The sequence below is a fragment of the Bos grunniens genome, chromosome 19 (assembly GCF_055505025.1).
Source record: "Bos grunniens cultivar Pamir isolate PY7600 chromosome 19, Bosgru_T2T1.0, whole genome shotgun sequence".
NCBI lineage: Eukaryota > Metazoa > Chordata > Mammalia > Artiodactyla > Bovidae > Bos > Bos grunniens.
The window spans coordinates 22,444,216-22,456,853 of NC_141183.1; the positions used below are offsets into that span (position 1 = coordinate 22,444,216).

Here is a 12,638-nt window from a genome sequence, read left to right on the forward strand (position 1 = left end):
CCTACTGTAGCTGATGGTACCCTATCACAATCTTAACTTTTAAAACTTTATAATAACCTGTGTCAAATAATAATGGTATAGTCTTAGGGTCTAGATGAAAGTAAAGGATTACTCACCCAAAATTATAAGTTAAAATAATGAACTTAATATAGAATGAACCCTATTATATGTAAGATAACAAATATCCTGAAGCAACAACCCAGGATGGTAGACATTAATTTAGCCCCCAAAATCACCCAATTATACATAATTTCATGCTAATATGAATGATGCCTTTTTTCCTTTTGGCATGTATAACTCAAATAGAGACACCCCCCAATGTGTATAAAAGCCCAAAGAAGCCATCAGCACACAATATTCTGTTCTCCTCTGAAGTTACGGCTCTCCACAGACAAGGTGACCATTTCTCATACTGCCATGTCTCTCCGATTCTCTAGCGGGTCCAGGCATATTTGCCTACGGTCTGGAACTGAATCTGTCAGACCATCCAGTGGAGGCACAGGCTTTGCAGGTAGCAATGTGTATGGCAACTCTGGTGCTGGATGTGGATTTTCCTATGCTTTGGGAGGCGGCTTGGGCAGTCTTCCTGGTGGGGACCATGCTGGTGGTATCCCAGGAAGTGGTACCTGTGTTGGCTTTGCTGGAAGTGAAGGGGGACTCTTCTCTGGGAATGAGAAGGTGACCATGCAGAATCTTAATGACCGCTTGGCATCCTACCTGGATAACGTGCGAGCTCTGGAGGAGGCAAATGCTGAACTAGAGAGAAAAATCAAGAGTTGGTATGAAAAACATGGTCCTGGATCTTGCCATGGACTTGATCATGACTACAGCAGATATCACTTAACAATCGAAGATCTTAAGAATAAGGTGAGAATTTATTAATTAGTTTATTAAAAATTAACTAAGAATTTTTAGTTTAATTTAAAGAAATTTAAGAAATTTAAAACTAAGAATGATCTAGCAAATGACATAGAAGTAGAACAGGAAATGCTTCAGAACTGTTATGTATCATTTATATCATATTTATTATCTATGTTGAAACATAATTCTTCCTATTAGCTAAAAACAGGCACTTTGATTCATGAATGTCTATGCAACGTAAATGTTACTAGTTCCATTATTGCTTATTTGGAGATATATTCATTAATAAAGAAGTACTACAGTCAAAGTTATATGGAAAAAAGTAAAACCATATTTGTAATTTTTAAAAATAAAATTTTAAACCTTCTTGGTTATTACATAAGGAAGTGAGATTTTTTTATACCAAGGTTGATTGTGCAATGTTTTTTGTTTGTGTGCTTGTTTGTTTCCTGAAATAATAGGTTGTTAGAGCAGACTTACTGGTTGTGTTCTCCTGATTTCTTCCAGATCATCTCTTCCACTACGGCAAATGCTAATGTCATTCTGCAGATTGATAATGCCAGACTGGCTGCTGACGATTTCCGGCTAAAGTAGGATATATAAAATAATCACACCTAGAACATGGTTCTAGTCCACTTAAGGTGTTATATAAAATTTCAATTTCACCCCAAGTAGAACAAGCTATGGGCTTCCCAGGTGGCGCTAGTGGTAAAGAACCTGCCCGCCAGTGCAGAAGACATGAGACACACAGGTTTGATCCCGACTGGAGAAGGGCATGACAACCCACTCTGGAATTCTTGCCTGGAGAGTCCCATTGGACAGAGGAGCCTGGTGGGCTAAAGTCCATAGAGTTGGGTAGAGTCGGACACAACTGAAGTGACTTAGCACGCACACACAGAGCAAGCTATAACCTACGAGATTAAAGGAAGTAACACGTAACAAAGCTACAACAAAATGCAATACAAAGCATGTTTTAAGATTACAATCAGCTAGACTCACATTTTTACATATTTATGACATTCTTGAGCCAAAATATCACTGTATTTCTAGGCCTGCCTAAAATAGTGTCAAGTACAAAGTAAATGTAAATATTTGTTTTAATTGACCAATTTACAATTTTTACTTTTAACTTCAATAAAATTCTGAAAAGGTCTATTTATACTTAATTGGGATATGCTATTGGAATTTGCATGACCAGATATTCATGCTGATTATTCTGCACAGAATTGTGTGAGAGGAGTGGAGGAGGACTTTCTTTGTACACATTTATAATATTTAGAGACCTGATTTCATTTCTAACTTTCACTTAAAAGCAGTTGAGCAGTTGAGTAAAGCAGATTTTATTTTTTGGTCTCTTGAGCTAGTCTACTTGGTGCTGAGATTCACTGAATGTCTCCCAAGGTATGAAAATGAGCTCGCCCTTCACCAAAACACAGAGGCTGACATCAATGGGTTACGGCGAGTCCTGGATGAACTGACGCTCTGCAGGACTGACCAGGAACTGCAGTATGAATCCCTGAGTGAAGAGATGACCTATCTCAAGAAGAATCATGAAGAGGTAGGGGAAGATTTAGCTCTAGTTATTTTAAATACTTGGGGGTGAAGACTAAATGACAATAGTAACTCATGTTCCTTATAATAATTCAAACAGTGCCAAGGCATATAAAACAAAGAATTCCATGTCTCCCGCTCTGCCCTTCTAATCTCATCCCCCAAGATAATACAGGGTTAACACTTTGATCTGTATCCTTCAATTTTCTGGCTGTCACAGCCTAACCTTAGGAAATTAATACATTACTTTTCTCTACCATGTCCAAATCCAGGAATGTTCAAATCTCAGTCCTTTCAGGTATTAAGTATCTTGGGCAAATAGTTTAACCTCTCTGTGCCTCCATTTCCCAATCTGTAAATTAAGTCTGATAATAGTACCTACCAGTTAGAGACATTCATATCCCTAAACTGCTTTAGAACAATGTCTGGCATATAACAAGTGCTCAAGTGAGAGCTACTGTCCTTAAGGTGAGAGTTCCAAGAGGGCAGGGACTTTTATTTGTTCTTCCACTCTGCTCTGGTCCCATCAACAAGCACTCTCACTGACATGTAACTGAGAATTATATGCTTGATGCAAACTACTATACATAACATAAACAACAAGATCCTACTGCACCGCACAGGAAACTATATTCAATATCTTTTTTTTTTTTTTTTTTTTTGCTGCACCCCATGGTATGTGGGCTCTTAGTTTCCCAACCAGGGGGATCCAACTCATGCCTTCTGCAATGGAAGCTGGGTCCTAACCACTGGACTGCCAGGGAATTCCCTACATTCAGTATCTTGTAATAACATTATCTATAATGGAAAAGAATATGAAAATGAATAGATATACATATATATGGATCATTTTGCTGTACAGGTGAAACTAACACAACATTGTAAATCAAGTATAATAAAAAAAATTTTTTTTTAAATAAAGGAAAAAATAATTTAAGAACTCTCTGATCTTTGTACCCACTTCTCACTCAAAACGATAAAACACCTCTCTGGATGTTGTGGTGTTGGTTGTGGCTGTCTTAACAAATAACGAAGTAAATAGATGATTGGCATGACTACTGATCGAATAAGTCAACTTAAAAAAAAAAAATAATTCGTGCCTTAACTTAGACAATTCGAATTTAAGTCACAAACTGAGACCATCTAAAAAAGGAACAAGAGCGCAGGTGAGCACACACCGCCCTCAGGCCACAGTCAACGTCTCCCCGCAGGAGGTGAAGGCTCTGCAGTGCGTGGCCGGAGGCAACGTGAACGTGGAGATGAACGCGGCGCCCGGCGTGGACCTCACGCTTCTGCTGAACAACATGCGGGCCGAGTACGAAGACCTGGCCGAGCAGAACCGCAGGGACGCCGAGGCCTGGTTCAACGAAAAGGTGAGGGATGCCCAGCCCAGCCCGGCCGGTAGCCACCCTCGCCACACCCTACCCCAACACCCGTCACCCTGCATCCCTCCACCCCACCCCCTCACCCCCCTGACCACCCGCCCCCCTCCCCACGCACCCACCCACCCCCTGGCAAGCTCAGACCCGCTAACTCCTGGGCGCCGGGCCTTGCAGAGCGCCAGCCTGCAGCAGCAGATCTCTGACGACGCGGGCGCGGCCTCCTCTGCCCGGGGCGAGCTCACAGAAATGAAGCGCACGGTGCAGACCCTGGACATAGAGCTGCAGTCCCTCCTGGCGACGGTAGGTGAGAGCGCAGGTCAGTGACGCTAAAAAGTCTAACTGAACTTCTTCCCAGTCCCCCGGTTACAACTTCACCTCCAAATACTTAGTGGAGAGAGGAGGACAGACCCCGCCGAGACGCTCAGAGACACACAGCACTGCTTCCTCCCTGAGGTCTCTGAAGTTTCCTTCCCGCCCCTGCTCAGTGCCCACTTCCCGAAATCGGTCCTTTCTTCAGCTGGATGCAAAGCAAACAACAGCGGCATTGGTCCACCTGACACGTGGCAAGCTTGTGTCAGGCTGTCAGGCAAAGCAGAGCTGGTATCACCAGCATCTCCTAACACTGCTGAAATCCTGTTAAAGGCCACACTGTGCTTCCCACCAGGCAAAGAAGGGGACACATCTGATTCCATGTGAGGACTGTTAGCCTCTTCAGCCTCAGGGCATCCAGGGGAGACATCCCAACCCAACACACCCCAAAAGGCTTGGCATTCAGCCTTCTCTGGCACTTACTGCCAATTACTTCAAATATTTCCATGGACATAGCCCAGGAGGAAAACGGCTTCTCTTCTCCAGTGTCTGCTGGCAGCATTCAAAAGGCTTGGTTTTGAGAACTTTGGCACATGTGGTGGTCTAGGGGTTCCTGTCCTCATCAGAGGTTTCATGCCCCCTGAGGACACCAGGTTGACACAAATAGCCACTATTATACAAATGAGAACAGTAAGCAGAGAAGGAAAAGATACTCAAAACAATAGGAAGACTGATTTGATGTAGACACCCTAAAAAAGGCCAGGGCCTTCTTACCATATCATATTTAGATTAGAAACTTTACCACTCGCTAACCCCATCTGAACAAGTGTGCCCCTCTCCTCCTTCACCTTCATCACCACTGCTGGCTGGTCCCCAAGACCCTCCTCCCTTCTACTTTGGGCCCCTGGAACCCTCCTCTCTTCCCCATTCCCTTCTTTCCTGCAACTAGAACCTGAGGACCTATCCTGCTGCCGTGTTCCTGAACACAAATCCTCCCTCTCATTTTGGAGCTGCGCTGAAGGAAATAAATTCCTGAGTTCCCAGAGCAGAATTTTAAGCACTTTCACAGAGAAGTAATGATATTAGAAAGTAGCTAGATTCCGTGCAGCCAATAGTCCTGTAGTTTGGGCTCATGAAATAATCCATTAAAAAAAGCCCATCTTAACTTCCAACATAACCAAATAATAGAATCCATTCCTGAGATTCTTTGTGGTCAGATGATTTCTATAGTTTGGAACACAAACTGTGAACATGCTGGGAGTTGTCTAAATATGATATCTCAATGCTTCACATGCTTCCTGTGATGTACAAACTTCTAAGTTCATCCTTACCTGTCTCCTCATTTACAAGCCAACCTTTACAGTAGGAAGATGTAAGATAGAGATGCCTATGGTCTGGTCTGATTTAGGACAGTATTAACAATCCTGACAAGGAGTATCATATGAGAACACTTTATCAGGGAAATTCAAGTTTTAAACACCTGAGCACGCACCTCCCTGATATCTGCCACTTGTCACCTCAGTGTCCTATTACCAACCTGTTCACCTTCCACTTCTTTTCCCTGGATAGCCCAGACCCACCCGTGTGATGTACTGGTCAGCCTGTTTATCAAAGGCAGTGCTTCTTAGCTCCCTGAGACTCCTGTTTAATAATGAATCTTTTGCAACTCCCTCTTTATAATCCTAAAAATGGAGTCAAGAGATAATGTATTTAACAACACACAAAAGACTTTTAAAACCAGTGTCATGCCGTAACAGCAATCAAGAGGAAAAATAGAAGTTTTAAAATAATATATATTTAATATGTAAACACTTGGGCCCAACTACCCTGTAATGAAACAGACTGAGGCTGACACCTTCTTTTCATGGATAAGTTTCATTTTAAACAACATAAGATTGGGAGTTGGTCCACACAAGAATACAGAGAAAATGAAAGAGTGGAAATAGGAGTGTACAGGGAGGTAATAACTAATATCAAGAGATGTAATAACCACCCGGATGTGATACGATAATAGAAAGAGGAAAATTATATTAATTAAAGTAGAGATTACATGACAAGACAAATTACAGACTATGCAAGTGGAAATGAGGAGGTATAATATTCACAAGAGTAGCATTGAAATAATGACCTGTCCTGGATTAGGAAATATATCTCTTGTCTTGAAATCCCACCCGTGTGAGGGCATTCACACAATCTCAAGTGCTTATTAAAAGGCCTTTGACTGATGATAGAAAATCAAGGATGAATTAGAAAAAGAAACAGCAGCACAAAAAGCATTGGAACAGCAGTGGGGTAGATCTTTGGAGACAGTAGCAGAATAAGATTGAAAAACAACAGGCAACTCAATACGATCTCAAAATAAAATTGAAAGATTTCAAAATAAGATTGATTTCTTTTTTTTTTAATTTTATTTTATTTTTAAACTTTACAAATTGTATTAGTTTTGCCAGATATCAAAATGAATCCGCCACAGGTATGGTACCCCCCCAAACGTGTTTTCATATAAAGATTGATTGTTATATGTAATCATATCCAAATATGTGAATGTCTGCTGGAACAATCAGAAATCCGTGGGTCAGGTATCTCATGCCAGGGACATCCATCGGGCCTGGCCCCCCAACCCAGTAAACGCCACTCACTTCCCCTTTCTCTCCACCTCCTGTTTAACTGTGACAAGTGCCTCAGATTTCCAAAGCTCATCTAGGGAGCAGTACCACCCTTTGCTGAGAAACACTAGTCCACGTGTCCTCCAAGTGGTCCTCCTTCATCCCTTGTTGTGACATCTTTTACGTCCTCAGAAACACTCCCTGGAGTGCTCCTTGATGGAGACGGAGGGCAACTACTGTGCCCAGCTGGCCCAGATCCAGGCTCAGATCGGAGCCCTGGAGGAGCAGCTGCACCAGGTCAGGACCGAGACCGAGGGCCAGAAACTGGAGTATGAGCAGCTCCTGGACATCAAGGTCCACCTAGAAAAAGAAATCGAGACCTACTGCCGCCTGATAGATGGAGACAGAAAGTAAGTAATGCCATTAGAAAATTCAGTTCTACCATTTCAAGCCACAAGCATAGACAGTCATTCCCTTCCATGCCTCCAAGCCTCTCCACTTCCTTCCCACTGCAGAAAAGCAAGGCCATCTCTTGCCTCAACTGTCCCCTCTTCCATACTTTGTACATCACAGCCGCATCTTCATCTGCCCTGGGTGATCCCAGTCATCCCTGCAGAAGTCTCCATTTGTTATCCTTTTAATCCTTGTGGGTTTCAAGCTGTATCCACCTTTCAGTTCATTCCTAACATCACTGTTGTCCTGAAATAAATGTACTCTTTACAACCCCCCAGGATCTGTATGTAAAATGTATACTTTTTCCTTAAGTTTTTAATTCTTGTGTTTTAAAAAAATCAAATGTAAACAAGATTGTTTTATATCCTCTCTTTAAATAACATTTAGTTATCTAAATGTTAGATTTAGATAACTAAAATTTTTAATATTTTCCTCTTTAGAAAATAAAAATCTGTTTTGGGCCTACAAAGTTTGCTTGCATTTATGTTCATCCCTTGACTCAATGAATATTTATGAAGTGATGAACAAATATTACAGAATAAGCTGGATCTTTTTTTAACAGCTCATGCTCTAAATCAAAGGGCTTTGGATCAGGAAGCCCGGGAAGTTCATCTAAAGGTAATAAAATCTAGTTTTCCTTCTATTTCAGCAAATATTTTTACATTAATGACAATCATACACTATGGCAACAGCCTGTCTATATTTAAGTAATTTTAACTAACGTGCTCTGAGCTTAAAGTATCCTGTCGAGTGGATACAACTATCCCAAACAATTATTATAAACCAGTACTTAACTCCCTCAACAAAAACAGACATATTATATTACGACAGTGGAATTCTTTGTCATGTAATATTTTAAGTTGAATATGTGTATTGCATATGTTTTATTTCTAGATTTATCCAGAACCACACTGGTAAAGACGGTGGTTGAAGAGATAGATCAACGTGGTAAAGTTCTTTCATCGAGGGTTCAGTCCATTGAAGAAAAGACATCTAAAATGACCAATGGCAAGACAGAACAAAGAGTTCCCTTCTAGTTGTCACTTTTGAGAAAAGAATCATTTGGGGAAAGATCCTGCAAAACTTCATTATTCTAAATATCAAGGAGATAATAAAAACACTTTCTACCCTTAAAGATTAGTTACTTACCAAGAAAAAAATAATCCTGTTGTCTTAGTTACCTTTTTATAGAAAGTTGGGTGTTTGTTTTCAAATAAATAAAAAAGTAGATGTGCGCTTATGTCCATTCACTCATGACAAATAAATAATTGAGTTATTTTTTCCATGTCTAATTCATAGGGAAACATTTATGGAATATATTTTAACTTCCTTTTACCCTAGCTTTATATAATAGTCAATACCACATGGCATTTAAATATTAAACATTCACTAGGCATAATCTTTGTTGTTGTTGTTGAGTCACGAAGTCACGTCCAACTCTTACGACCCCATGGACTGGATTATTACCTGCCAGGCTCCTCTGCCCATGGGATTTTCCAGGCAAGAATACCAGAGTGGGTTGCCATCTCCTTCTCCAGGGCATCTTCCTGATCCAGGGATCGAACTCATGTCTCCTGCATTGCAGGTCGACTCTTAATGCTGAGGTACTAGGGAAGCAGGCATAGTCCTTAAATCATTTTTACATGAGCAGGCAATCTGGAAGGAAATCAGTCCTGAATATGCATTGGAAGGACTGATGCTGAAGCTGAAACTCCAATACTTTGGCCACTTGATGCAAAGAAATGACTCATTGGAAAAGACCCTGATGCTGGGAAAGATTGAAGGCGGGAGAAGGGGACATCAGAGGATGAGATGGTTGGATGGCATCACCGACTCAATGGACATGAGTTTGAGTAAATTCCAGGAGCTGGTGATGGACAGGGAGGCCTGGTGTGCTGCAGTCCATGGGGTCGCAAAGAGGCAAACACAACTAAGCCAGCGACTGAACTGCAACTGAACTGAAGCAATCTGGAAAATTTTAGAAATTCTCCTCTGATTGAAAACTTCCACCTCTAGATGGCGCATTCCTGGTGTTTCACCTATGCTGCTGCTGCTGCTGCTGCTGCTAAGTCGCTTCAGTCGTGTCCGACTCTGTGCGACCCCATAGACGGCAGCCCACCAGGCTCTGCCATCCCGGGGATTCTCCAGGCAAGAACACTGGAGTGGATTGCCATTTCCTTCTCCAATGCATGAAAGTGAAAAGTGAAAGTGAAGTCACTCAGTCGTGTCCGACTCTTAGCGACCCCATGGACTGCAGCCTACCAGGCTCCTCGGTCCACGGGATTTTCCAGGCAAGAGTACTGGAGTGGGGTGCCATTGCCTTCTGAGCCTATCTCAAACTCATTTGGAGATCTGGATACTTATCAGGATACCGTTCTCCATAATCAGGATAATCTCAAAAGATCTACAGCAAAGAATCTCATGCCAATGACTCTTTTCTAGAGTAGAGGTTGGCAAGCTTCTTCTCTAAAATATTTGGCCCAAATAGTAAATATTTTAAGCTTTGCAGGCCATAAGTTCTCTATTTCAATGTCTACTCAACTCATTCACTGAAATAGAAAGCAGCCTAAACAATAGATAAGAAAATAAGCATGACTACCTTCCAATAAAACTTTAGTTATAGACACTGAAATTTGAATGGCCAATAATTTTGACATGTCAAAAAATATTTGTCCTTCTTTTGATTTTTTTTCAACCATTTAAACATAAAAAACCATTCTTAGCTCATGGACTGTACAAAAACATATGGTGGGCCAGATTTAACCCACGTGCAGCTCTTCTAGAACTTAAAATTTCATGAGGTTGATGAATACATTTTTCTATCTTTCTCGATCAAAGTGTATGATAGAGATTCCCAACAAATTTTAAACTCTGCAAAGGAAGAACAGCTCTCATATTTCTCAAATTAGTGATTGATTCTAATGAGAAGCTTTAATGAGGGCAGCAATTCTACCAAACAACCCAACAGTTATATGGGAGTTCAAAGAAGGGGCAAAAAGGATATTTATAAAACCTTGAGCCAAAGGTCACTAAATGAAGCAAACAGTAGAAATTGATGGGGAAATAATTTCCCAGTGCTACAATGTATGGGCTTCCCAGATGGCTCAGGGGTAAAGACTCTGCCTGCCAATGCAGGAGATGCAGAAGACACAGGTTCAATCCCTGGATGGGGAGATCCTCTGGAGGAGGAAATGGCAACTCGCTCCAGTATTCTTGTCTGGAAAATTCCATGGACAAAGGAGACTGGCGGGCAACAGTTCAAGGGGTCACAAAGAGTCAGACATGACTAAGCAACTGAGTACGCACAGCACAATGTATAGGGCCAGCTGCATAACTTGCAGGGCTCAGTGCAAAATGAAAATGTAGGGTCCTATGTTCAAAAATCAGCGGAAAAAGTGTCACTAAAGGCACTAAAATAAGTGTTTTTTCCTTCTGCATTCATACGCTTGACATCATAGTTTTGGAGTAGGATTTTTTGGCCATTTAATGTCATTAGGTGTGGTAAGTCACTCAGTCATGTCCGGCTCTTTGTGACCCTATGGACTGTAGCCCGCCAGCCTCCCTTGTCCATGGGATTTTCCAGGCAAGAATACTGGAGTGGATTGCATGCCCTCCTCCAGGGGATCTTCCCAACCCAGGGATTGAACCTGCATCTCTTAAGTGTCCTGCATTAGCAGGCAGGTTCTTTACCGCTAGCACCGCCTGAGAAGCAATGTCATCCTAAGTATATAAAAATTAAAAATTTAAGCTACTGGCATGAATTTTACAGTTTCATATTGTGCAATGCCAGTTTTAAATCCAAATACAAGAACATTCAGTCAATGAAATTACACAATTCTTTCTTTTTTTTTTTTTGCTGATCCGCCCCACAGGACATGGGGGCTCTCAGTTCCCTAACCAGGGATGGAACCCATGGCCACTGCAGTGGAAGCATAAGTCTCAGCCTCAAGACCACCAGGGAAGTCCACAACTCATATATTGTAGCTCATACATGCATATGCATTTTATTCTTATCAAAACAGTGGGAACACTGCATCAAACAAACTCAACTATTTTTTAAATTTCACTTTATAGGCTCACATTCTACCAACATTCTTCACCACTGGCTTTCTGATAAGTAAGGCAAGACAGAAAAGGACCCAGGGTCACCTTATCTTTCTATTTCACTGTTTTCAGGAAGTAGTTGGCTAATATAGGAATGTAATAGAAGAAGTACATGATAGGGTTCCTTGAGCATTCATGTATCTTAGAATACCACTGCCTCTGTCTACATTTAAGGCAAGTTCCATTTAAGTGGGAAACCTGGCCTCTTGGGGTTGTTAGAGACTCTGCTTACTTGCTTATAGACATATCATACTTACCTTGTACACACCATCAGGGAAATTTGTTCAATGCATTCTTGTATTGGAACCCCATTCTCTGGATCCTAAGTTTTCCTGTTTTTTGTTCATTTTTCCCTCTAATGACTTCCTGACAAAGTTCAAGAGAGATAAATTTTTTGACTTTTTATGTCTGAAAATATTTTTATTCCATCCTCACTCATGATTAATTGTCAAAGTAGAGAATTTTAGGTTTAATATCATTTTCAGTTAGAATTTTGAAGGCTTTCTTCATTGGAATCATGGCTTCCAGGACTGTTTAGAAGTCCCGAACCATTCTGATTTCCTTATCTTTGGATACATGTTGTTTTTCTTCCATGGTTCTCTGAAATAGTCTGTGCACGTGCCTGGCCATAATTCTTTTTCATTTATTATTCATAGTTCTTGGTGGTCTCTTTCCATTTAGAAACTTGGTTCTTTATAAAATAGTTTCTTCATTCTTTTCCCTTCTCTGTTTCAGGAAGGCCTCCTTAAGACTGTTCTTCTTAGACCAAGCATTTCATTTTCTAATCTTTTCATTTATCTTTTTGTTCTACTGTTGGGGAGATTTTTAAAAGTTTATTTTCCAACCAATCTGTTGACATTTGGTTGTGGGAGTTAGCTTTTAATCCCAAGATCTCTTTCTTTTGCTCTCTAGTTCAACTTTGATGATATTCTATTCATATTTCAAATATGCAGTATTTTGTTACTTCTAAGGATATTAATTATAATTATTTTCTTTTTAAAATTTTTCTTCAGCTTCTTTGATTATCTGTTTCAAGAGTGCTATTTTTTGCTTCTTTCTTTGAATCTTTGTCTTTCACATTGTGGTGTTTTTCAGTGTAAAGTGATCTTTGAAATTCTGTTCATTTTCAAGAGGAAAGCCTTAAGTATTTGAAAGTTCTGTGTGTACATGTGTGTATTTCATTCCAGGGCAGTTGTCAGGTGAGTTTCTTTTATGGGAAACACTCAAATACCTGTATCTTGAGTTCTTTTCTCTAGGATTTTTCAGCTTCCCTAGAGAAGGCCCCAGTAACCAGAGTTGGCTACATAATTTACAGGGCCCAATGCAAAATGAAAATGTCATATTCCTTGCTCAAATTCAGGAAGAAGTTCAG

The 12,638-nt window shown here is 40.7% G+C and overlaps 1 protein-coding gene across 1 annotated transcript; it reads left to right on the top strand.

The window, feature by feature from the left end:
• The first annotated feature begins 417 nt into the window (after positions 1-417).
• KRT28 (keratin 28) lies at positions 418-8,427 on the top strand. The gene is made up of 8 exons (XM_086357762.1): positions 418-867; positions 1,369-1,451; positions 2,263-2,419; positions 3,624-3,785; positions 3,969-4,094; positions 6,902-7,119; positions 7,725-7,780; positions 8,057-8,427. The coding sequence occupies exons 1-8, from the start codon at positions 418-420 to the stop codon at positions 8,197-8,199; spliced, it is 1,395 nt and encodes a 464-aa protein (XP_086213888.1). The 3' UTR covers positions 8,200-8,427.
• Positions 8,428-12,638: the final 4,211 nt, after the last annotated feature.